The sequence below is a fragment of the Mustela nivalis genome (genome assembly GCF_964662115.1).
Source record: "Mustela nivalis genome assembly, chromosome: 7".
Taxonomy (NCBI): Eukaryota; Metazoa; Chordata; class Mammalia; order Carnivora; family Mustelidae; genus Mustela; species Mustela nivalis.
In genome coordinates, this window is record NC_139026.1 from 95862561 (window position 1) to 95885996 (window position 23436).

At 55.2% G+C, this 23436-nt stretch overlaps 1 protein-coding gene and 1 long non-coding RNA gene across 2 annotated transcripts in view; one reads left to right on the plus strand and one right to left on the minus strand.

Annotated features, from left to right (window-relative positions):
* LRP1 (LDL receptor related protein 1) overlaps positions 1-23436 on the plus strand; it is a 79745-nt gene that overhangs the window by 6276 nt on the left and 50033 nt on the right. Inside the window, exons 2-12 of the mRNA XM_082741862.1 lie at positions 2830-2952; positions 5196-5333; positions 7441-7560; positions 8734-8862; positions 8987-9250; positions 18327-18489; positions 18571-18793; positions 19797-19986; positions 20453-20596; positions 21790-22026; positions 23189-23369. Coding sequence (XP_082597988.1) covers positions 2830-2952; positions 5196-5333; positions 7441-7560; positions 8734-8862; positions 8987-9250; positions 18327-18489; positions 18571-18793; positions 19797-19986; positions 20453-20596; positions 21790-22026; positions 23189-23369 — 1912 coding nt within the window. The remainder of the gene's footprint in view (positions 1-2829; positions 2953-5195; positions 5334-7440; positions 7561-8733; positions 8863-8986; positions 9251-18326; positions 18490-18570; positions 18794-19796; positions 19987-20452; positions 20597-21789; positions 22027-23188; positions 23370-23436) is intronic.
* On the minus strand, positions 1744-13884 carry LOC309869981. Its single transcript, XR_014314390.1, has 3 exons — positions 13800-13884; positions 3757-3907; positions 1744-2052 (listed from the first exon to the last, which is right to left on the minus strand). It is a non-coding gene; the product is annotated as an uncharacterized lncRNA (long non-coding RNA).

Consider the following 23436-nt stretch of genomic DNA (forward strand, 5'->3'; position numbering starts at 1 on the left):
GGAAGCCCCGGTTTTTGTGAGGGGGTCAGGCAGGGGAGGCTGGTGGCTGGTTTGCTCCTGAATTTGGGACCGCATGTTTCCCTCACCTAAGCGGCAAGCCACAGAGGTGGGTTTTCTGGTGTCAGAGGCAGAAGGCTCAGCCCAGGGGAGTGGGGGTGGCTGGGATTTCTGAGCAGGTTGCAAGTGCCCTACCCCACCCCCCTTGGCAGCTCCCTCCCACCTCTGAGGGAGGCTTCTCTTGGCTGTGTAGACTGCCCCAAAGTAGGTTAGTTGTTTCTTTCCTCCACTCCCCCTGAAGGAAATCAAAGACAGGCCTCAGCCTTCAAACTCCAGATTCCTGGGGCTTTCTCCACCATCCCGGACAGGAAGGAAGTGCTTTCACATATCTCTCCGAGATTCTTGGGCTGTCCTGTCCCTTGGGAGCAGTGCAGCATCCCCAAGTCTCTCTGCCCTGGGCTTGAAGAGGTGCTGCTGTGGGACAAGGGCCCGAGTGCTCCTCTCCCTTTCCCTCCCCCCATCCCCCACTCCCCTCCCTCCACAAGAGCACATCTGGTTTGTGAATCTCTCTCATTCCAGCTTTCGGAGTTTGCCAGCTGCTGTTTCCTCTGCTGAGTTTAGGCCAAAAGTGGGGGTGGGGGACAGCTGGGGGGGGGAGCAAAGTGAAGGCCAATGGAGGGGAGATCGTGGCAGGGACATGGAATGGAGGGGAGGTTGGAGTGGCCAACCAGTGACCTCACGGGGCTATGAGTTCTGCCTTGGGGAGGAGTGGGGGCATGGACTAAGTCCATGTGAAGGGGTGGGGGTGGCATAGGGGCCATTTCTGGGCTCCAAACAGCCCATCTGCCTTTAGTCCCATTCCAGCCCCTTCTACGCCCCCCCCACCAGCTCCCCCCAGCCAGTCTCGGCTGGCCAGGGGAAGAGGACCAGTCTCCGGCATGCTAACTAGGCTGGCGGGCTGTTTCCCGGGAAGACCTCACAGCTGGCCCAGTGGGGCAATGAACTCAGCATTATCCACCTCCTCAAGGGGCCTTTATTCCCTGCTCAGGGTGGGAGGTAGGGGAGGGGGGGTGAGCCTGGCCAGGCCATCCCTGATGTGTTTCCTGAACTCGGCTCTCATCCTGGCCAGGGGCCTGAGTGCAGTCCCCTCTGCCAGAGCTGGGGGTTAGGGAGGGAGGCCATCGTCTCCGTGTGGCCCTCCTCGGACTCTATCCCTCCCTGCTCAGAGCCCTGACATACTTTATTTATGCTCTGTCCCAGCCCTGAGCTCATTCTGCCCTGCATTTGAGTTAGTTGTGTACAGTTGTCTTCCCAGGGGGGCTGGGGATCCCAAGGGGGCAGCTCACTCCTTCTCAGCACCCCAGTGCCCAGTGCAGCACCTAACACAGAGTTGGTCTTCAGTGCACACCAGCTGAATAGAGCTGGAATCGTCCACGGGCTAAGGAAAAGGTGATGATGGGCTGGGAGACTGGGAACCCAGCCCTGGGTAGGGACGAAGGAGAGCAGAGGACTTTTCTTCCCATGTAGGCCATGGTGATGGGGTTGGAAGGAATACTTCCGAGTGGGAAGACTGATGGGGACCGCACTGATTAAAAGCGTAGACTTGACTCACTTGTTTCAGTCCTAGTTTTGTCACTTGCCTGCCATGTGACCCTACCCTCTCTGGGGCTCAGTTTCCTCATCTATGAAATGGCATTATTAGTATTACCTATTTTGTCATATTGTGGAGAAGATTAAAAGAGATGATACATGGAAAGAACTGGTTTACCACAGTTCCAGCACATGCTGAGCCCACAATAAGAGTTAGTGTGACCATTCTTAATTCCTCCTTGAGGAAGGAGGTAGGAAATCCGAGTAGGAGCAGAGGAAGGTTGGTAGGGGTGAAGGCTGGGGCGAAGACATCCTGGGCTGAAACCAGCTCTTATAGGTTACCCTGGTCGTTCTCCTTCCTTGGATCTCCAGCTGTGGCCTCCTGAGCCATCTTAGGTGCCTCTTATCTTGCAGGCCATCTGTTGAAAGTCCTCCCTGAGGTTTCACCAGCAAGGGAAGCTGTGTCTTTAGAGAACAGAGGTGGAGGCTGGGCTTTTCCCCCCTCCCCCCAACCCTACCATGCCCTCCTGTACCTCTGCTGATACAATCTCCAAGTCACTGCTGTGCCAAGGGCACTGCCCCCCCCAACACTTCCTGTCTGGGGGCCTGGTGGTTAGGACTTGGAGATGGGCAGGGTGATGGATTTCAGGGACTAGGAGCATCCCAGAGGACACACTGAGCAGAGAGATTTAAAAAGAGCAGCTCTTGGGATGCCTGATTGGCTCAGTCAGTTGAGCGTGCAACTTTTGATCTCAGGGTCATGAGTTCGAGCCCCATGTTGGGTGTAGAACTTACTCAAACAAAACAAAACAAAACAAAAAGGCAGTTCTGGGTTTCTAGTTGGAGAGAAGGGAAGATAAAGAGGAAACATGTCAAAGGCCTAAATGCACCTTCTTCACCGTCACCCTGTCGGCAAAGCTGGGGCTGCTGGTGTCTGACCAGAGCCACGCAAAACAGTAAGGGCTTTGACCCTGATGACTGAAGGAGGGACACACTGGACAGGCAGCATATGGGGCTGGATCAGGGGCTGTAAAATGTGTTCCCTGCCTCCTTCCCCTCCCCCTACCACAGGCACACAATGTTCAGGATCGACCCCCAGCCCCCTGCCACCCCTGGGCCCCTGGACTGCAGCTCAGAGTCTGGGCCACATGGAGACTGATGCTGGGGAAGGAATAAGAGCTCTAGGGTACTTTAAGGCCTCCATCCTTCACTTCCACCCTCATTTTCTTTCCTTACTCCTAGCTCCTAAGACTTGCAGCCCAAAGCAGTTTGCCTGCAGAGACCAGATCACCTGTATCTCAAAGGGCTGGCGGTGTGATGGTGAAAGGGACTGCCCGGATGGCTCTGACGAGGCCCCTGAGATTTGTAAGTACCTTTTCTCATCCCTCCCCCTAAACACCTTTTCCTTTTGGCCCAGGCAGTTTGGGATAAGGACAGTTGACCTCTAGCCCGGTGTGGACCTTGCTCAGTGATTGTTTGCCCATGACACAGCTAAAACTCTACCCCTCTTCAAAGTGCCCGGCATGGTGCCTGACATGCTCAGAAATGGCACCTCGGATTGCTCTGTTAACGGCTGCACCCCCAAGCCTGCCAGGGACTTTGTTGTCTGGGCTGACAGCTTTGCCGGAAGGAGAAAGCCTGACTTCCCTGCCCTTTGGCTCTGTCCTCTTCTTCCCATCTCGGAGACTTCTGACTTTTGATAAGTGCCCCCCAGGTCTTGCTGCGTCCCCTTCCTATCCTTACGCTCCCAGGCCAAAGGCCACTGGCTTTGCTTAGTCCTTGTACCAGAAGCTCCACCCCTGTGCGTTTCCCGCCACCCCCGCCTTCCCCTGCCCCAGTAAGTGGTGTAATCAGAGGCAGCTGTTTAAACTGGGAGAAAGGTCCCCACCCAGCCTTTACCCTGCCAGTGGGGGGTGGAGGACTTGCTGGCAGGACCCCAGAGTCCTGGGCAGCCGGTAGAGTCCTGGGGTCTCCACCTTCAGCCTCTCCCTGCTTGGCTCGTCTGGGCCATGATCTAGAAGACCCTGAGTTCCTAGGTCTGTCCCTGTTCCCTCTCATAGCTTTATCCTGCTCCAGCTCTGTCCCCTGTCCTCTCCCCATACCCTCACCCGCAATTATCAGGGGTAATTTTAGGGCCAGAAAGGGAGCCACCAGTTCTCTCTGCCTCACCCCCATACCCTGCCTTCGAAGGGTGGGGCCAGAGATATTCTGCAAGCGTTTCTATGGTGAAGGTGGTTCAGCCTGGAGTCTCATCGCTTCTCGCTTTGGGCTAAGTTCAAGTGCAGCCTGGAGTCTTCTTGATTAATGCCACTGTTATGCCCTACAAATGGGGATGCAGAAGCCCAACCTCAGACAGATGACCCCAGACACTCAGGAGCAAGCTCAGACTCAGACTCCAGCTGCACACTCCTCCCCAGGCACACGTGGGTAGACGCACGCACACGCAGACACTTTCTCTCTCACACACACTTTCACTCTCACACACTCTCTCACATATGGACCCCTATGTGGGGGTCCATAGGTCGTGGTCGGTCCCCCAGCCCCCCGGGTTTAGCCAGCATCCTAGTCTGCATGGCCTCCTTAGGCTTCCCTGAGGAGCTCTATCCTGCAACCCCAGGCCCATCATCAGTGGGCCACAACCTCTGATGCTTCCCAGATCCTACTATCGGGGAGGCTCTGGGGTCGGTCATCTAGAGTGGTGCCGTCCAGTAGAAGTGTAATGCAAGCCATACATGCAATTTTGAAATTTTCTAGTAGCTACATTACAAACGGTAAAAGTAGAGGCACCTGGGTGGCTCAGGCAGTTGGACATCCGACTCTTGTTATCGACTCAGGTCTTGGTCTCTGAGTCGTGGGTTTGGGCCCCCACCTTGGGCTCTGTGCTGGGGGTTGGGGGAAGAGAGCCTACTTAATAAAAATAAAAGTAAACAAAAACCAGAAAAGGTAAAAGTAGGTAGGTGAAGTTAACTTTAACTGTGTGTGACCCAATGTATCTGAAATACTATCATTTCCGTATTTTAATCATGGAATATTGGTAATGAGATCTTTTGTGTTCTTGTGTGTGTGTGTGTGTGTGTGTGGTATTAAGTCCTCCAAAGCCGGGGTGTATTTTATATTCAGTTCGAACTGGTCACAATCAGATACTCGAGAGCCACATATGGCTGTTGCTATGTGTTGGACAGTGTGGTTCTAGGTAACTTGGTCTGGCTTTCAGCCCCATGCTCCCAGCCCTGGGGAACTCTGGGGAGGCAGTGTTCTCTAACATGAGTGCCTCCCCGCCATGGACTCTGTTTTCCTCGGCTCTTCCAGCCCTCTCACTTCTAAACCTCATCCTGTCTCCTGAGTGTACAACATGGAGGTGTTGGGCTCCATGGGGACCGGGTGCATGGGGAGTGGACTCTGCAGAAGGCCCAGTTCTCCCCTCCCCTGGCTGCACGGCTCCCATCGGGAATGGTGTAGAAAAGCTCTAGGCCCCTGAGGCCTCCTGAGAAGGAAGAAGTGCAGGTGTCCGAAACGACACTCTCTGTGTCCTCATCCCCACCCCCGGGGGGACAGCCGGCCAGACCGCGTAGCCGACTTGCTCATCTGGCCTTTCTGTGTGCCCGCAGGTCCACAGAGTAAGGCCCAGCGATGTCAGCCAAACGAGCACAACTGCCTGGGCACCGAGCTGTGTGTTCTCATGTCCCGCCTCTGCAACGGGGTCCAGGACTGCGCAGATGGGTCAGACGAGGGGCCCCACTGCCGAGGTAAGGGCCCTTCTGCCTCTCCTGCCCTGGAGATGGATGCCGGGAGTTCTCAGCTATGCACTTGGTGGGTTTGGAGGCTCAGCATCTGAGGACTGTCCTCATACCTGCAGTGGGGATGAGGACCTTGTCCTGCTCTGGTTCTCCCAAATCAGTGGGCCTTTGGGCTTGGGGCTGCTGGGTCAGCAGCCCTCAGGGATCAGTCTGGCCTGGGCACTTCTCTTCCGGCTGTGTGTGCCTGAGCAAGTCACTCCTCCCTCTGGACCCCAGGATCTTGCCTGTAAAATGAGAGTTTGGCACTATTTTCATCCTTTGTTGTTGTTGTAAATAGTGGGATCCTGGCTTCAAATGGTTTCTTACATGAAAGCTGAGTATGAATAGGGAAAGGCAGATGCCGGCATTGGTGCTGGTGGTGGGGATATGGTGCTTGGATCACCTGCCTCCTGGCCAGTGCCCCCGAAGGCATTCCCCACCCCCACCCCTGTTCGGCTCAGGCCACAGGAAGTGCAGATCTTTGAGACACTCTCAAGCGGCCTAATGGGAAGGTCACCCAGACTGAGGAGGGGACTTTAGGAGGATAGGTCCCTTCCCCTCTGCAGCTCAGGTCACCAGCTCTACTGTTCTTCCCCTGAAGGCCCCTGTGGGCCAGGGAGAACCTGGGTCATTCCTGAGCAACAGGGGAGGTTTTGTCGTGAAGACAGAGCCTCAGGCCTGCGACGCAGGGACCAGGGAATGACGACTTCCCCCTTCTGCTGAGCACAAGGCCTCCAGAACCCGAGCAAGCTGCCAGGTGGGTGGTGTCCTGCGCTGGTACACCTGTCAGAAACATCTGCCTGTGGGAGGGGACACATCTGGACCCTGTTCACCGAGGGCAAGGAGTGCAGAGCAAAGAGTTCGTGGGAGATCTGTATCCTTTCCTTGGGTCGAGTTGACATGTTAGGGATGGGACGCAGAGCTCGGGCCTAGGGGCTGACTTTAATAACCATGCCCATCGAATCTTATCGCATGGTACGGGTTCAGGTTTGTTTCCTTTTAATACTTTGTCAGCATCAAAAACAACAAAGAACCTGAAGAACGTAGGGTTTGAACTCCCTTCTCTGCTATTAGAGAGGTTGGGCCTCCTTATCCTCCTGCCATATGTCCAGAAGAGAAATTCTTTTCTAGATTTTCTTGAACAAACAATATTGCCCCCGCCCCCACCCTCACTCCTCCACCCCACTTTGTGGGGAAAGGCTGTCCAGGCAGCACCTTTGGGCTCTTCGGGTAGAGGCAAAGAGGAGAGGAAATAACTGGGGCCTGGCCCCCCATCCCAGCTCCTCCTGGCAGGCTTAGTGCCTCTAAACATCTTAGCATCTCGGGCAGCTCTCTCTCCTAGGTGGGGGGGGGGGGTGAGGCAACCGGACAAAGGGATCTTTGTGGCCAGGCCGCCTGGCCCCACGCAAGGCCATTAATTGGGTCGCTGGTCTGGGGGGGCAGCCACTCTCCCACCTCTTCCCCCTCCTGTTTCATTCCCTTCTGTCTCCCCTGTGGAAGTGGGTCAGTGGCAGGAGGAAGATTAGAGAAAGGTCCTGAGGGAACCAATCTTCTCCTCCTCCCATTTTCCACCTGGACCTTGGACCTTCTCTCTGAGGCCTCCAGGGATGGGCTGGAGGGGTGCTTCCAGACCAGAGCTGGGTTCCTGAGGGCAGAGACCCCTTCCCATGCCCACTCCTCACCGCCAACCCCGAAGCCAGCACTGTAGTTCCTGGGCAGTGCAGATAAGAGGCAAATGAAGGGACTGAGACTCACTGTCCTCCCTCCCTGCTGACCCCAGCAAGAGCCAGAACCCTCTCTTAGGGGACGGAAGGAGTCCAGAGCAACCGGAGCACGGAGATACAGCTTCTAAGCCATAATTCACTATATTATATATATAAAATATATATATTGGGCCCATCATATACCCTCCCTGGCTCTCAGTTTCCTCACTTGCAAAATATATTAGATGATTCCTGAAGCCTCTTCTGTCTCCCACCCTGCGGGCCTTGGAAGTGGTTTCCCAAGAGTTGACTGGAATTGGGGGACTGTGGCAGTCTGGGGGCCTGAGTGCGTCTTGCCTGCCCCCCCCCCCCAGAGCTCCAAGGACCCTGTTCTCAGCTCGGCTGCCAGCACCACTGTGTCCCCACACTCAACGGGCCCACCTGCTACTGCAACAGCAGCTTTCAGCTACAGGCAGATGGCAAGACCTGCAAAGGTATGTGAGCCCTGTGCCCGCTGGACCTGCTGAGGGGCGTGGCTGGGGGGCGGGCATGGGGCGGGGCCAGGGCGAAGGAGGGAAATGAGGCAGAAGGGATGAGAGGAGGCACCGCTCTCAGGCCTGCGGGCACGGGGGGTGTGGCTGTGAGCCCTAACCACTTGCTGTCACCAGATTTCTGAATTCCTCTTCAAATTTCGTACGTGGTGTATGTGAGTTTTCTTGTAAAAACCTTAAAGCATTGTAGGTAAAACCAAAGTCCCCTTTGACCAATCCTCTTCAGTTCTGCTCCCTTTCCCATCTCTAGCCATCAGCTCTGTTATCAGGTTGCTGCCTCTGTCTCCAGGCCTTTTTCTGCACGTTGGTATGCACGTATTTGCAAATAATCGAATTGAAAGCACTGTTTACCTGCGTGTGCTCTTTTCACGTAAATATCACACTGTACATTCCTTTCCTAAGTTTTTTTCACTCAGTGAGTTCTAGAGAGTTTCCCATATTAATACGCAGAGATCTACCTCCGTCTTTTAGAAACCACTATGAAGTATGACTGTTACCACAGTTTGCTTGGCCATCTCCCTGTTGGTGAGTGAGATGTCCCAATTTCTCTCTGTCACGAACAGTTCGTCCTCTTCTGTTTTAAATTTACCTCCCTGGGCTATTTGCACAAATACCACTTTCTCAGGGAGGCCATCCCTAAAATCACAACCCACCGCCTGCATTCTCTCCCCCATCTCTGCTTAACAGTTTTCCCACCAGCCACTTCCCACTACACTAGCCCCTCTAACATATAGTTTACTTTTTTGTTTCATTTATTATGGAAATGCCAATATTTCATTTATTATCAGAATTTAAATTACAGGAGTTTGAATATATTTTATTCATGGCTGTATTCTCAGAGCCTAGGACGGTACCTGGCATCGAACAGGTCCTCAAGAAGTCTTTTTCTGAATGAATGGGTGACGTGCGTGTGTGTGGGTGTTTCTCTAGGGACCGATTCCAAGTCTGGACTTGCTAGGTGATGAAGTTTGCACATCTCTCCTTGTGATAGATGCTGCCAAATTGTCCTCCAAAGTAGCCATAAGGATGGACAGCCCCACTGGTGAGGTCTGAGAGCACTCACTTCCCTGCCCTCATTACACTGGAGATGACCGCACTTTTGCCCCCTCCCCGCAGACTTTGACGAATGCTCAATATACGGCACTTGCAGTCAGCTCTGCACCAACACAGACGGCTCCTTTACGTGTGGTTGTGTGGAAGGGTACCTCCTGCAGCCAGACAACCGCTCCTGCAAGGCCAAGAACGGTAGGTGGAGTCCCCTGCGGCCACAGCGATAGATGGCCCCCAAGTTGTTCCCGGGGAGGGGGGCGGTCTGAGATGTCCTAGAAGAGTCCCTGGCCACATAGCCCCTTCTCTCCTTCATCTGCAGAGCCAGTAGACCGGCCCCCCGTGCTGCTGATTGCCAACTCCCAGAACATCCTGGCCACGTACCTGAGTGGGGCCCAAGTGTCTACCATCACACCCACTAGTACGCGGCAGACCACAGCCATGGACTTCAGCTACGCCAACGAGACTGTGTGTTGGGTGCATGTTGGGGACAGTGCTGCCCAGACGCAGCTCAAGTGTGCCCGCATGCCTGGCCTGAAGGGCTTCGTGGATGAGCACACCATCAACATCTCCCTCAGTCTGCACCGTGAGTCACTTGCTCCCGGTCTGGAGAGCAGGGGAGGGCAGGCAAGATAGGGCAAGCTGGAGCCTGCCTGAGACAGAGATTAGATGGGATGACCCCTGTCTGGGGCAGAGGTCTAAATAAAAAGCCCTTGACCGAGACCAAGGCAAGGGGCTGCACAAAATGACACCTATTTGGGTGTCAGAGGCAGACTGATGGCTCTGCTTCCTTCCCTCTCTCTGAGCCAGGTCTCTAGATGGCTCCTGATTTTGGGGCCAGAGCCAAGGAAGAGGGCTAAGGGAGCCACAAATGGTCAGTCTCCAGAGACCAGGGACTGTCCCCTCTCAGAGGGAAGAGTGTTCATTAGACCACAGAGGGGCTTTCCCATGAAGCAGGAGCCAGGGTAAGGGAAAGAAAGGGCCTGGAGCCCAGGCAGAGCCTTGCTAGGTTGTGGCTGAGGGCAAAAATGCCAGGGCCTGGCCGGGTCTGTCCCCTGGCTCTGTTATTTTCCTTGGGGACATCATCAGAATGGACCCACTGCTGCAGGGTGCGTGCGAGGGTGGGGGTCCTCAGGCTGTTTGGGGGGCTTTGTGACAGTGACTGAGACCAGGAGAGGAGCAGAGAGCACTGGGACCACAGGATATTTTAGGACCTCTGGGATGTTTCCATTCAAACTCTCTCCCTGGGCTGTACTTTGCTATCTTAGGGGTGGAAGCAGGGGTACACCTAGGGATGGGACCAGGGCATAGACCACTGCCTGAGGCAGCCCTGCTCATGTCCGATGCTATTACATAAATGAACAAAACATCTGGCACCATCACGGTTCCAGGAAGCACACTGCAGAGATGAGGGGGAACATCTGGCCTTGGTTGACCTGACCCCCTGGGAAGGAGGGTAACTTGATCTGTGACCTTGAGTAAATCAAGGTGTGCCTGCTTTGATTTCCTCATCTGCATCATGGCTTTGACCTTGGCTGTCCAGAGCAGATCAGTTGAAGTGAAAGCAAGAGGTAACCCATAAGGTTTAGAATTGTGAACCTTGGGCCTGCTAGAAGATCTTGAAGTTCTTCATTGCCTCCCTGTATGATGATCATCACAGGAAAACATCCCAGGAGGACACACAGGCTTAGTTCTGGACTAGCAGTGGTTCCTGAGAGCCCTCTGTGGCCTCATCGACGCACCCAGAGCGTCCCAGGGGTGTCTCTGGGCTGTTGGTCACCAGAGCTCACATGTGACTAGACATGTCTTTCTTGGAATGCCAGGCTGGGGGCTGCCACGCTTGGTTGGGCAGATCAGGGACCCCAGTGGCAGCTAGGGTAGCACAGGGCGAGACCCCATGAGACAGCTGCCCTCTCCCTGCTCCTTGTTGTTGGCCCCACCCAACAGGCCTGTCTGGGCAAACAGCTCTGGCAGCTCCCTCTTTGGCCCTGCCTCAGGGCCAGACGATGGGCTCGTGGGTAGGCGGCTGGCGAGGGCACCCTGATGGGAAACTTCTCGGCTTTTGCTCAGGAGAAGCAGGAAATAAGCTCAGGAGGGTACCCCTCCCTTGGCAAATAGAGCCTTGCCTCCCAGTCTGCTAGATTCATTGGGCCCCTCTGGGGCAGAGTCCAGGAGGCAGGGACAGACCAAGGTTCTGGGGAGGGAGGTTAGTCGGGTAGATGAGTGGGTTCCCATTGCCCCAGCCTCTGTCCCTCCTCCCCGCCCCCACCCCAACCCCCTTGCCGCCTGGTTGTCTGGCTGTCACCCTGAGGATAGTTGTTTTGCTCTCATCCCACAGACTAATTATGGGCCCTGAGATGAGGATGTCGGAAGTGTCTCTCCCCTAGCACCCTCCCCCATCCCTTGTTCAGCCCCTTCCCAGGAGAAGCTGAGTGGGCTGTCCTGGGGTGTTCGGGTGGCTGATCCCAGGCACTCACCTGTGCAGTGGGCTGCTGGCCTGTAATTAGCTCCCCAAGGGGGGATGGAGAAGAAAGGCTGCCGCTTTCTCCTGCTTTCTCTCTGCCTCCTAGGGGAGCTCTCCCTGCAATCATCCCGTTCCTGGCTATGACCATGACCTCCACTGCCCCTCTGGGAGGGAGCCCCATGCAGGAGGGAGGAGTCTGACAATTGAGAGGTGCTGGGCCCCAGAGGCCAAGAGGCAGAGAGAGCCTACTTGCTGGTGTGGGAAGAAAGGGGAGCCTGCCCCAGAGAAAACTCTGGTAACAGAAATAGAATAGAAAAAAGGAAGGAGGCCAGGAAGTGAGCCTGTTTCACATGGGTCCTAGGGCATGTGTGCTCCAGACCCGCTTGGAGTCCTGAGAGCCCTCAGAGGGCCCCTCCAAGACCCTGCCATGCTCAATGGTCGATGCAGCCTCCAGGAGAGGCTCTGTGGAGCCAGCATGGGGTTGAAGCTCCTGCCTTTTCCTGTCTTGATCCCAGCTCCTTCTCTCTGTTTCTACTCAAGAGTTGGGGAACACTTTCTGACCCACTTCCTCACATGTTCTGGAAGGGGGTGTGCGTGTGTGCGTGCGTGTGCACGTGCTTTCCTCCCTTAACTGAGCCCCGGCTGCCAACACTTCTTCCTCTGTCTGTGACTTTCACTGGCCTGGACTGGGGCGGGTGAAGAGGGGAGCTTTGGGGGCTAAGTCCTCACCCCTCCTCCTCCCTCCTGGGATGCATTCCCAGGGCCCATCCTCCTTTCTGCCTCTGTCCCAGCAGCATGAGGAGGTCTCTGTGGATTCTGATTCTGGAAACATGGTAGTGAGAGCCCGAAGACCCTTAAGGAGGACTGAGACTGACCCCTTAGTCTGGTACAAAGCAGGGATGCCTTGATTTTCGGGGGTATATGGACATGCATGTTTTTATTGTTATGGTTACGTTTTTATGTAATACCCATTAGGAGACTCCTATAACTAGCACATCAAATCTATAATTTCATAGATGGCTTAAGATGCAGCAAAATAAGAGACGTGAGCTGACGTACAGTAACAGTAGGTAAATGATAGGATCAGCTGTATATAACCATGGCAAGCATTTTGAAAGTGATACACAGAAGACTGAAGTTGTGGAAACTGAGACCCAGAGGGTTCAGTAGCCCTGAGAGTAGCAGAGCCAGGCCCGGCCTGCCTCCTGTGCCTCTCACCACTGACCACTGGCTCAGGAAACCGTAGGTTCTGCCCAGCCCCCTGCAGGGCTGCCCCTGGGCAGGGCTTCGGGTCAGGTCAGTAGACTGACCCACCCTCCCAACCCCGCCAACCCCATCCCTGCATTGCCTTAGCTGTGCTCCTCTGACCTGTCTTCCCCTGGCTTTGAGGATGTCTTCCCCATAAAAAGAATGAGGGCAGCCTGCAGAAATGGGGCCCTGGGAAAGAGTGTGTGTGGGGAGGGAAGGTTCTGACGCTGCATGTAGAGGCCTTAAAGGAAGGAAGTTTTGCTGAAATCACTTAGGGTGTGAGGGGATGCTTTGGAAGGGCCCTCTGGGGTCCTCTGGTCTCTTCCCTGCATCATGCCGCATGTGGGAAGGAGCGGGGAGGCAGAAAAGGCCCCTGAGGCTACAAGCAGCAAAGTTGCGAAATGAGTCCCCAAGTCCAGCTGGCCAGCTTCACTTAGCCCTCCCTCTTTCTTTGTGTGCCTGTGTGTACGTGTGTGCTTAAAATCACAACAGGAAATGGGTAGTGATGTGTCTAGAGGGAAGGCAGGGGTAGGCAGAGAGTTGCCCCCTGAGTCTGCGATGAACTGACTTCCGCAGCTGGAAGGGGAGCCGTCTTTCTCCTGAACTGGGCGGCCCAGGCCCTCTCAGCATTCCCCCCATGCATATGGAACCCTTCCAGATTTTATGTGTGAAAGCCAGCCACCCCCCCCCTCAGGGTGTCAGAATCCTGGGGGGCTCTCGCCAGCACACCCTTTGGCCTTGCGCCGCCCATGCCCTGGTGCTTCTTCTCCCTGCTCCCGCCCCGAGTTTCCAAATCATTTCACAGCCCTTCTCTCCTCTCCCTGGCCGGGGCCAGCCCGGCGGCCAGCCCCGTGTCTCCCGGCTCAGCTCCAGCCTGGCCTCTCCTCCCCCGCTGTCTCCTTGAAGCTGCCTCTCCACCCAGCCTGCTCCCAACACAGCACCCCCCCCTCCCTGTTTTCAAGCCACAGGAAGTAACTTAAGCAAGAGATACGCGTTTTAGAGCCCAGCAAGGGTTTCTCAATAGTGGGAAAACCCTGGTTCCGATTCTGAATCAGAGCTGCAGAATCTGGGCATCTCATCCTCGGGACCAGGACGGACCGGCTTTGTGGACCTGGGCCAGCCAAGGGAAGGAGCAGGGCATAAGCCCGAGGCCAGAAGTGCAAGCAGGGCAGGAAGGGAGCCCCGGAGACAGAGATGATGTGCCCTGGCCTTGCTGGAAACAAGAGGAGCTAATGTCAGGACTCGGCAGGAAAACAGGAGCATGAGGACGTGCCATTTGGCAGAACTTCCGCCAGGCCTGCCTGGCTATCTCTTACCTACTTGCAAAGCCCCCAGAGTCCTGGCCATCTTCCCCGGGCCTCTCTCTCCCCACCAGCCCTCAGGACAAGAGCCCCTGAGTGGCTCTAAGAAGGAAGAGGGTTACCAGGCAGATGTGCTCTCCCACCATCTTGGGGCGTCCCAAGGCCGGAGAATGAAGATCCTGGCAGTCGAAAGGAAGGGAAAAAGTGATGTCCCAGCGCTAGGACAACAGAGTGAGGACTCCGTGCTCAACAAATATTTGTTGAATGAATCAGTGTATGTGTGTCAGACACCGGGGACAGAGATGAAAGATAGCACCTTGCCCTCACAATATTTGTAGTCAGGTAAACAGGCTGTGATAAAAGGAGTGACTGGGGCTTATGGGAGTTTGAAATACAGAAAGCTTTCTTCTGGGGGCCTGAGCTGAGTCTTGAAGAATAGTAGGTGTTAGCCCCACACTGCCCACCTGGAGGGGCCGCCTGTAGTCGGGAGGCCACAGGGCTCTAGCTGAAGGCACAAATGGTAACTTGATGGAGAAGGTAGGGAAGAATGGGGTCGAGGTGAGGGAGAATGATGGAATGAACCACAGCTCCCATTTGTGGAGTGTTAATTATGTGCCAGGCCCTGTGCTAAGTGCTATTAATGTACCATCCCATTTTACAGATGAGCAAACTAAGACTCAGACATTAAGTAACTTTCCCATAGTCCCATTTTACAGATGAGCAAACTGAGACTCAGACATTAAGTAACTTTCCCATAGTCCCATTTTACAGATGAGCAAACTGAGACTCAGACATTAAGTAACTCTCCCATAGTCCCATTTTACAAATGAGCAAACTGAGACTCAGACGTTAAGTTACTTTCCCATAGTCCCACAGTTGAAGGCGATATACCCAGGATTCAAACCCACTGTCAGTGTCTGGACCCTGGCTGGGTCCAGAACAGAGCAGAGTGATGGGAGAAGTGGGGAGGTTCCTGGAATAAGGACCAGAATGTGGTGTGTTCACTGGGGATGTGGTTAAAGTGGGAATGGGGTTCATCCTTGCTCATCCTTCCTCATCTAGGGACCTCAAGCCCTGTCCTATAATCTTTGGGCATATGGATGCATTGCAGGGTATTTCCTCTGGACACAGAGACCCCCTTCCTCCCCCAGATTTATTTTAGGGAGAGTGACTGGAGTCCTGCAGCTGAAGTGAGGGCCTTCTTGGGAATGGTGGGGCAGGGGATTGTTTTTGGAAAAGGAGCCACTGTTTAGGGAAATGCCTCTTGAACAAGGTGAATAGTAGAGAAGTCGAGAAAAATTGGGAGTTATGGGGGTGCAGAGTGCTGAGCATTGGTGGTGGGGGGAGTGCAGGGAGGACTATCAGTTATAAATACACACCCCAGGTCTATTCTGGAGCCTGGAAGTGAAAGTCTTTTGTGACATCACTGGCAAGCTGTGGTCTGTCCTCTGACTCTCTAACTGTCCTTCTAGCTTCCTGGCCTCCTTCTCTATGCTGGAATCCCACAACAGTGTTACCCCAGACCACCCCAGACCTTTCCCACCCCATAGCATTCTTCCCCTTAGGCTTACTTGAGATTCTCCTGTCTTCAAGAGCCCCTCTGGAGCATGCTCTGGGGTCAGCCCTGAGGAGGCTGGGGCTCAGGGGACAGCTGCCCTCTGAATGAGTGGTTGCCAGAATGTTTGGGTCTTCTGGGGTCAAACCCGGGAGTCAACTTGCCCCCCATGCCATGAGATAGGCCAGTGGCCCAGACACTGCCCATAGTGGAGCCCAGGAGGGAAGGTGCCCTCTCTTAATCTGAGCCTATCTGTGTACACTGGCCTTGGATAGGTGTGAGTGGCCGTGTGTGTGTGTGTGTGTGTGTGTGTGTGTGTGTGTGGTGGGGCGGGCAGAGGAATCTGGACTTTAGGAGAGAGGAAAATAATGTGGAGGGGGGTTGGATAACAAAGGATTTTTGCTTGCGACTAATAGTCTCCAGCTGCAAAAATACCAAAGTGGAGGCCAGGCTGGGCTGGGGACTCCCGTTCTTGCCAACTCCTCACCGGCCTGCTGAGTGGGGCCCTGCCTGGCCTTTGGGAGGTGGAAGGGGAGACCGGCCAAGGGTAAATAATCTAGAGCAAGGACGAACCCTCTGCCTTCTCTTCTGCAATTGGCAGGGAATCCCGGCCAGGAAGGAGTCTCAAAGGTCTACGACCTCCTGGGGGCGTGGGGGGCAATTGTGGAGCTGCTCCTGGGATGGGAGGCATTTGATGTCTTCAGATTTCTTCCTCCTTCCTTCTTGCTGAGGGAAGGGTGCATGGGGAGCAGGCCCAGAGTGTTGCCAACCCTGAGCTGGGCAGTGACTCAAGGAAGCCTCAGGAAGTTAGAGAGAAGGACACTGCTACACCAGCTGGTGCTGGGAAAACGGCTTCCAGTGAAGTTGCCTGGCATGCCAGCAGCCCCCCAGTGTGCCCACCAAGTAAAGGGCACGCGGGCCCAATTTGCCTTTCAACCTGTTTGCCTTCCCGCCTACTTGCCTGCTAGAGGCGCGACGCCTGGGGCAGGTCACCCCCAACCCTCGCCTTTGGGGAGTTTGGGCTTCCTCTAGAGGCGGCCTAGCCACATTCATTTTAATCTGTCTTCTCTGTGGTCACAGCAGCGTGGGGCAGTGTGATCGCCTTATCCCAACACGGAGCCCTCTTCCTACGTGGCCCGGGGACCCACATTTCCCAGGCTGCTCTGCCCCTCTCTTCCACTGTCAGCAAGATGGGCCAGTACTAGGAGCCCAGAGGAGACAGTGGTTGGGCTTGGGGGTGCGTCAGCAACCACAGGGGCGTTGCCTCTTCCCTGTGACCTCCTTCTCCGGTCACCTTGAAGGGAGGCTTAACAGGGGAGACCTGAAGAGGAAACTAATTTGATGAGAGCCCCGAATTGGCTCTTGCCCTTCCTCCCGCGGCCTAAGTCCTGTGACTGTGAGTCAGTGTCGGGGCCTAGCCAAGTTCCTGGGGAGCCATGTTCCTGTTCCCTTTGCCCCCACCCCCACCCACTGTTAGGAAACAGCCCCTGAATCCCTGTGGGGAGGGGGGAGGATTAGAGAGGGGTGGAGCAGAGCGCCTCGTTGTTATTATACGTACAGCTCTGTGGGGACAGAATCATCCCCACTGGGTTTGAGCGTCAGTAGTGTGTGGGAGTAAGTTGCAGCCAAAGGCAGGTGGTCCACAGATCTCTTTACCTGGAGTGCAAGGCAGGGGTCCCGAGGAGTCATGTCTTAGGAGATTCCCAGTTTGCAAGAGGCATTACCCCTGGTGGTGGAAGTTGGAGGGGGCGGAGTGTGGATGGGAACCAAGGGGTCTTGGTTCCCACACAGAGGAGGCCAGCAGGGGTCCCTGTCCCCAGATTTCCACTGTCCATGCCCTCTCCCTTCCCTCTTCAGTCCTTTTTAGCCTCTTCCATCTCCCCCAGAGCTGGCATAGACTGAGTGTAGGCACCTGGTCTCCATTCTCCTCTCATCTTCACCTTTCTGAAGCTCCCCTTCTTTGTGAACCATGCCTCAGTTTACCTTCAGAGTCCTTTTATGGCCCTCCTCCTATGTTCTCGGTCCACCAGCCTTATATCTTATTTTCTGCTCCTTCCCACCCTCCCTAGGATAGGAAATTGAGCAAGAGGGACACTGAAGAAGTGGGAACGGGGGTGAGTGGAGGAAGACTGGCCCATGTCACTGGATACCATGGGCCTTCCCTTTTCCCTGTCTATGGGCACCGTGTTTGACTATGACTGACTTTTCTCTCAGATTGAATTTATTGATGGTGTACCTTGCTTTCCTTTTTTTTTTTTTTTAAGATTTTATATATTTATTTGACAGACAGAGATCACAAGTAGGCAGAGAGAGAGAGAGAGAGAGAGAGAGAGAGAGGAGGAGGCAGGCTTCCCACTGAACAGAGAGCCCGATGCGGGGCTTGATCCCAGGACCCTGGGATCATGACCTGAGCCGAAAGCAGAGACTTTAACCCACTGAGCCTCTCAGGAGCCCCTGTTTTCCATTTTTAAGAGTCACGCAGCACATACTAGTCTGGTTAATGCCCTGGCTGGCATGAGATAAACTGACTTACCATATAATGTTGAGGCACATCCAGCCAACATCAAACATGTGTGATGTTTTAGTTAGCCTGAGTGCTGGTATCTCAAGTAAAAGCATATTTAAAAATATTGGAATAAGCTAGGGGACCTGTCCTCCCTGCCTTTTGGGATTCCAAGAAGACGGTCCCACTCAGGGAACGGCTAGAGCTGGGGAAGCCTGTCCATCAACTAAGCAGCCATCACAGACCCAGTGTCTCCTGTGTGCTGGCCCTGAGCTCCGTGTGTGGAGCAGGGCTCTGTGGGGGGGCAGTCAGACACTTTTCCCTGGAGAAACCAAATAGGTTTCTCAGACACTTGTCTTTGGAGAAACCAGATAGAAACCAGATAGGAAAGATGGCAAAGAATACAAGGTAAAATGTGCCTTTGCCAGGAACTCCTATAGGAGCTCAGAGAGGAGAGGTGGTTTGTAGCCTCCGTGGTGAAGGAGGTCACCCCAGAGGAGGTGGACTTCCAGGGGTGGGTTCTGTACCAACAAAGGTGGACATGTCTGCAGGAGGACCTTCCCCCATAGCTCTTTCACTCACACTTTCCAGACGTGGAACAGATGGCCATCGACTGGCTGACGGGCAACTTCTACTTTGTGGATGACATCGATGATAGGATCTTTGTCTGCAACCGAAACGGGGACACATGTGTCACTTTGCTGGACCTGGAGCTCTACAACCCCAAAGGCATTGCATTGGACCCTGCCATGGGGTAAGAGGGGCAGGGCGAGGCTGTGGGGGAAGGGAGAGTGCCCGGTGCTCAGAACCCAGTTAACGTGCCCTCTGCCCACAGGAAGGTGTTCTTCACTGACTATGGGCAGATCCCAAAGGTGGAGCGTTGTGACATGGACGGGCAGAACCGCACCAAGCTGGTGGATAGCAAGATCGTGTTTCCTCATGGCATCACGCTGGACCTGGTCAGCCGCCTCGTCTACTGGGCTGATGCCTACCTGGACTACATTGAGGTGGTGGACTACGAGGGCAAGGGCCGGCAGACCATCATCCAGGGCATTCTGGTGAGGGCGTAGCTTGTGCCGGGCTGCCATCCCCTAGGCCTCCCAGTGAAAGGGAGGCTGACATGGGAACACGTTTGCCTTCTCGTGGGAAATGGGGCGGGCGTGAGCCCTTCAAGGAAGGGAGTGGATATAGCTTCTACTCTGACGGAAACAGATCATATTAGAGACACCTTGTACTTCCCTTTTCTCACTTGATCCTTACAATAACCACTGGGAGAGAAGTGGGCAGATGGCTCAATTCCCTTTTGGCATGAGAAGAAGCAGGGTCCAAAGAGGTTAAGAGATTTGCCTGCGGTTACACAACTGGGAAATAGCACTGGGACCAAGTCTAGAAGCCCTTCCAACTCGGGGATAGCACCTCCCTTTTGGGACCATTAAGGTGCCCACCTGTCCCTGTTAGCCCTGGACGTGCCATAAACCAGCAAATCCCTTTATCTTGCACAAGCTGGAACAGTCAGTTCCCTTGGATAGGTTTTGTGGGTAGCGAGGGCTGCTACCTGGCTTGCTTGGGACCAGTCTGTCCCCTGAACCTTCCCAAAGCTGGGGGCTAGGATTGGGCTAAGAATGTCCTCCTGTGAACAGAGTTTAGGGCCCAACTCCTATTCAGTCCAAAAGGGGTTCCATCCCCCACGGAGTGCCTGAGCCTGTAGGGGCCATGGTTCCTGCCCTCTAGGGGTTTGAGCAGAGTGGATAGGGTGAGTCCACAAATCACCGGTCAGTGGATAATAGCCAGAGAGATGGAGTGTGAAAAGAGAGCCTGCATCTGGTTACAACACCCCCAAAGTTCTTCAGAGAGAAGATGCCTTGTGAAGGACCAGCAGGATTTTGACAAGTAAAGATCTCAAGAGACAGAGGAGACCGGGGGGAAGCATGGAGTTAGACAGCTATGGAATGAACTGGGGAGTGCAAATATTGAAATTTGGATGGGACGGCGAGGGGCTCTCCAGGGGCAGAGGGAGGATTCCCTTCTCTCATGCTGACCTTTCTTGCCTGCCCGTCTCAGATTGAGCACCTGTACGGCCTGACCGTGTTTGAGAATTATCTCTATGCCACGAACTCGGACAACGCTAATGCCCAGCAGAAGACGAGCGTGATCCGAGTGAATCGATTCAACAGCACTGACTACCAGGTGGTCACCCGTGTAGACAAGGGTGGTGCCCTCCATATCTACCACCAGCGACGTCAGCCCCGGGGTGAGTGGGGCCCCGCAGCCCCTCCGTGGACCCTCCTGTGGGAATGGCTCGTTCTCTCATACCATGACTGCTTCTTGTAGCGATCCATCCCCGACTAGCTCCCCTGGCCCCCCAGCTTCCCCTGCCAGCCCCTTCTGCCACTCAGCCTCTCTAGATCCCACCTCCATGGAGCCCCTGCACCCAATTCTGCTCAGGACACAGGTTGCGCCTCCCAGGTCCCTGGCTGCTCCAAAGTCACAGCACCTGCCCACGGGCAGTGGTGTGACTGTCTCCACTGACTGCAGAAACTGTCCCCTCAGAGTCTGAAGGCTAGGTCACGGTGGGGCAGAGAGATCCCAGTCGTGTGGCTTCTAACAGGCATAAAGGCCACAGCAGGAAGGAGTGCAGTCAGACTCCAGGAAGCCTTCTTAAAGTCTCGGCACGGGGGCTCTGGAGGGGCCTGACTAGCTCTCTCCCCTGCCTGCAGTGAGGAGCCACGCCTGCGAGAACGACCAGTTCGGGAAACCGGGCGGCTGCTCTGACATCTGCCTGCTGGCCAACAGCCACAAGGCACGGACCTGCCGCTGCCGCTCCGGCTTCAGCCTGGGCAGCGATGGGAAGTCATGCAAGAGTGAGTGAGCGGGCAGGGCGTGCGTGCCTGCTGGCATGGGGCGGGACCCTGTCCTTGTCTGCCTCCCCACAGCCTGGCCCTTTCTGTCTGAGATGCAGAGAAATGAAGGGATTTACCCAACATTTTGCCTCGAGTGAGGGGCCGAGACAGAATTTGAACCCACATCCAAGAACAAGGCTTTTCCCGTTATCCTACTTGGGCTCCATAACAGACTGTCCACTGGCCCATTCAATTCATTCATTCATTCATTCATTCACTCAACAAATATCTCATGAGCGTGGACTCTGCATCTGGCGCTGTCCTGGCCATGAGAATTCTGCAGTGACAAGACAGTTGTCGCCTCTGCTTTACGGAGCGGAGCGTAGAGTCTGGCAGGGCAGACAGACGGGTAAAAATAACTCCAGGTGGTACCTGGTGTTAGGAGGAAAACAGAGAGGCATCTAGACCTGCTGGTGACAGTGAGGGCTCCTGCTGGGTCAGAGTGGTCAGGGAAGGCTTCTTCATGGAGGGGGGATTTGAGCTGAGCTCTCCATGAAGTGAGGAGCTGAGTCGTCACCACCAGAAAGGCAGGGCCCCTCTGGCAGAGGGGATTGACAGAGCCAGCTTCAAGGCTGAGAAGGGCACAGCATGAGTGAGGGGAGACAGGAAGGAGGAGCCAGATGCATCCGAAATGGGATGAGGAGCTCTTGGTGACTTTCCAGGAGAGAAGTGATGTGATGTGCTTCGCGTGTGGCAAAAGATCATGCTGGCTGGCCACCGGGTAGAGGACAGCAGGGAGTGGCGGGAGGCTCCTGGGGTGTAAGCAAGGGGTGATGTGGCTTAGAGAAGGAGGGGAGCAGCAGGAGTGGTTCAACGTGACCAGATTCCAGTGTATCTAAGCCACTTATTTGACTCACTGAGCAGTGAGCACCTGATTGAAAACCTGATCCTTGTTCTCCTGCCCCATTGGCAGACCCCACCCCACCCAGGGTGCTGTCCTGGGCTTTCCTGTTTATACATCTGTCTGTGTGACCCAGACCCCCTGTGACCCCCATCTCCCCTGACCCAGGAGAGCTGGGGCATTGCAGCCCCTTGGGCCATGGCCCCGGAGGCAGGGTGATAGTGTGTGTGTGTGTGTGTCTGTGTGTCTGTGTGTCTGTGTGTGTGTATACACGTGTGCACCTGACTTGTGCCACTCCTTGCACCTGCCCTAGAGCCAGAACACGAGCTGTTCCTTGTCTACGGCAAGGGCCGGCCAGGCATTATCCGGGGCATGGATATGGGGGCCAAGGTCCCAGATGAACACATGATCCCCATTGAGAACCTCATGAACCCCCGAGCCTTGGACTTCCACGCTGAGACTGGCTTCATCTACTTTGCTGACACCACCAGCTACCTCATTGGCCGCCAAAAGATCGATGGCACTGAGCGGGAGACCATTCTGAAGGACGGTAAGGGCCCCCAAAGTGAGGGGCATGCAGGTGGGATACCCAAGGGATGCCCACTTGGGACAGGAAGCGATGTGAGGCCTGAGCATTGCCTTCTCAGTACCCTCTCAGCATGGAGCGTCCCCCACTCACTGGCTGGCTGGGCCGGTTGGCATGGAGATGAGGGGACAGACAGATTGACCCCTGTGTGACCCCCTTCTTGGCTGAGCCGAAAAGAGGCTGGAGGATGGATGGGTTAGGCAGTGTGGGCTGTCTCTGCCAATGCATGGGAAAACTCGGGGTCTCTCTGCCATTGGCTCTGCTCCCTGGAGCTGCACGCAGGACACAGCCCAGGAGAGGCCCGAGACCTTGAATAGAGTAGCCGTACCAGCCCACGGGTGCTCACAGAGGGCCTGTGCAGCAGCCCGCACAGCCACCAGAAGCTGCTTGCTCACTTGTTCTGGGAAGAGTCTGTTTTGGGAGCTGAACCCAGTTTTTCCGTCCGAGCTGCTCGGGCAAAGCAACAGTACGTGATCGGAATCTGTGTGGAGCCTCTGAGCTCCTGAGTTCTGTCCATTTCCTGCCAGGCATCAGGAATTCCCAAACCTGCCCTTGGGCCCCCAGGACAGGGTTCCCTAAACCAGGGAATCTGGCTGATGCGTTACTGCTCCTCACCCCCCAGCCCTAGTCCTGCTCATAGAACCTCAGCAGTCAGCAATCATAAGACTTTAGGGAAATCAAAAGTCACTCATCAGGAAGAGATTGGGGTTCCCTATACCCGGGGAGCTGCTATGGAAACTGGAGACGAACCCTTGGCTAAGTGGAAAATCACTTCCTGATTTATTCGTTTTGTTAGCTCAGGACTTTTGGGCGTGGGATGTTGTGTCACACGGGTGCCCAGAGCCACACGTACGTTGCTTCAGCTCCCCGGAGCTCAGGCCCAGATCGGCCCTCCCGCGAGAGCTTGCATTAGCTGCACGGGTTTCACGGGGTGCGGGCCAGAGTTCTGAGAGCCCCTAAGCCTCAATACTGTATCCCCAGATCCTTTTCCAGCCTCCCAGCCCATCCCTCCCACTGTTGTGGGCACAGGGTACTCCCTGCCCCACTGGGCGCCGGCTCACTTTGAGCCAGGCCGTGCTAAGGTTCCTTCGAGGCCTTCTGTCATGGCCCCCTTCACTCCCTGTAGGAATCCACAATGTGGAGGGGGTAGCTGTGGACTGGATGGGGGACAATTTGTATTGGACGGATGACGGACCCAAGAAGACCATCAGTGTGGCCAGGCTGGAGAAGGCTGCTCAGACCCGCAAGACGTTAATCGAGGGCAAAATGACACACCCCCGGGCCATCGTGGTGGACCCACTCAATGGGTGAGTCTGTCCAGGGCCTGTGGGCAGGAGGAGCCAGAACGGGGCGGGGGGGGGTGAGACAAGGAGC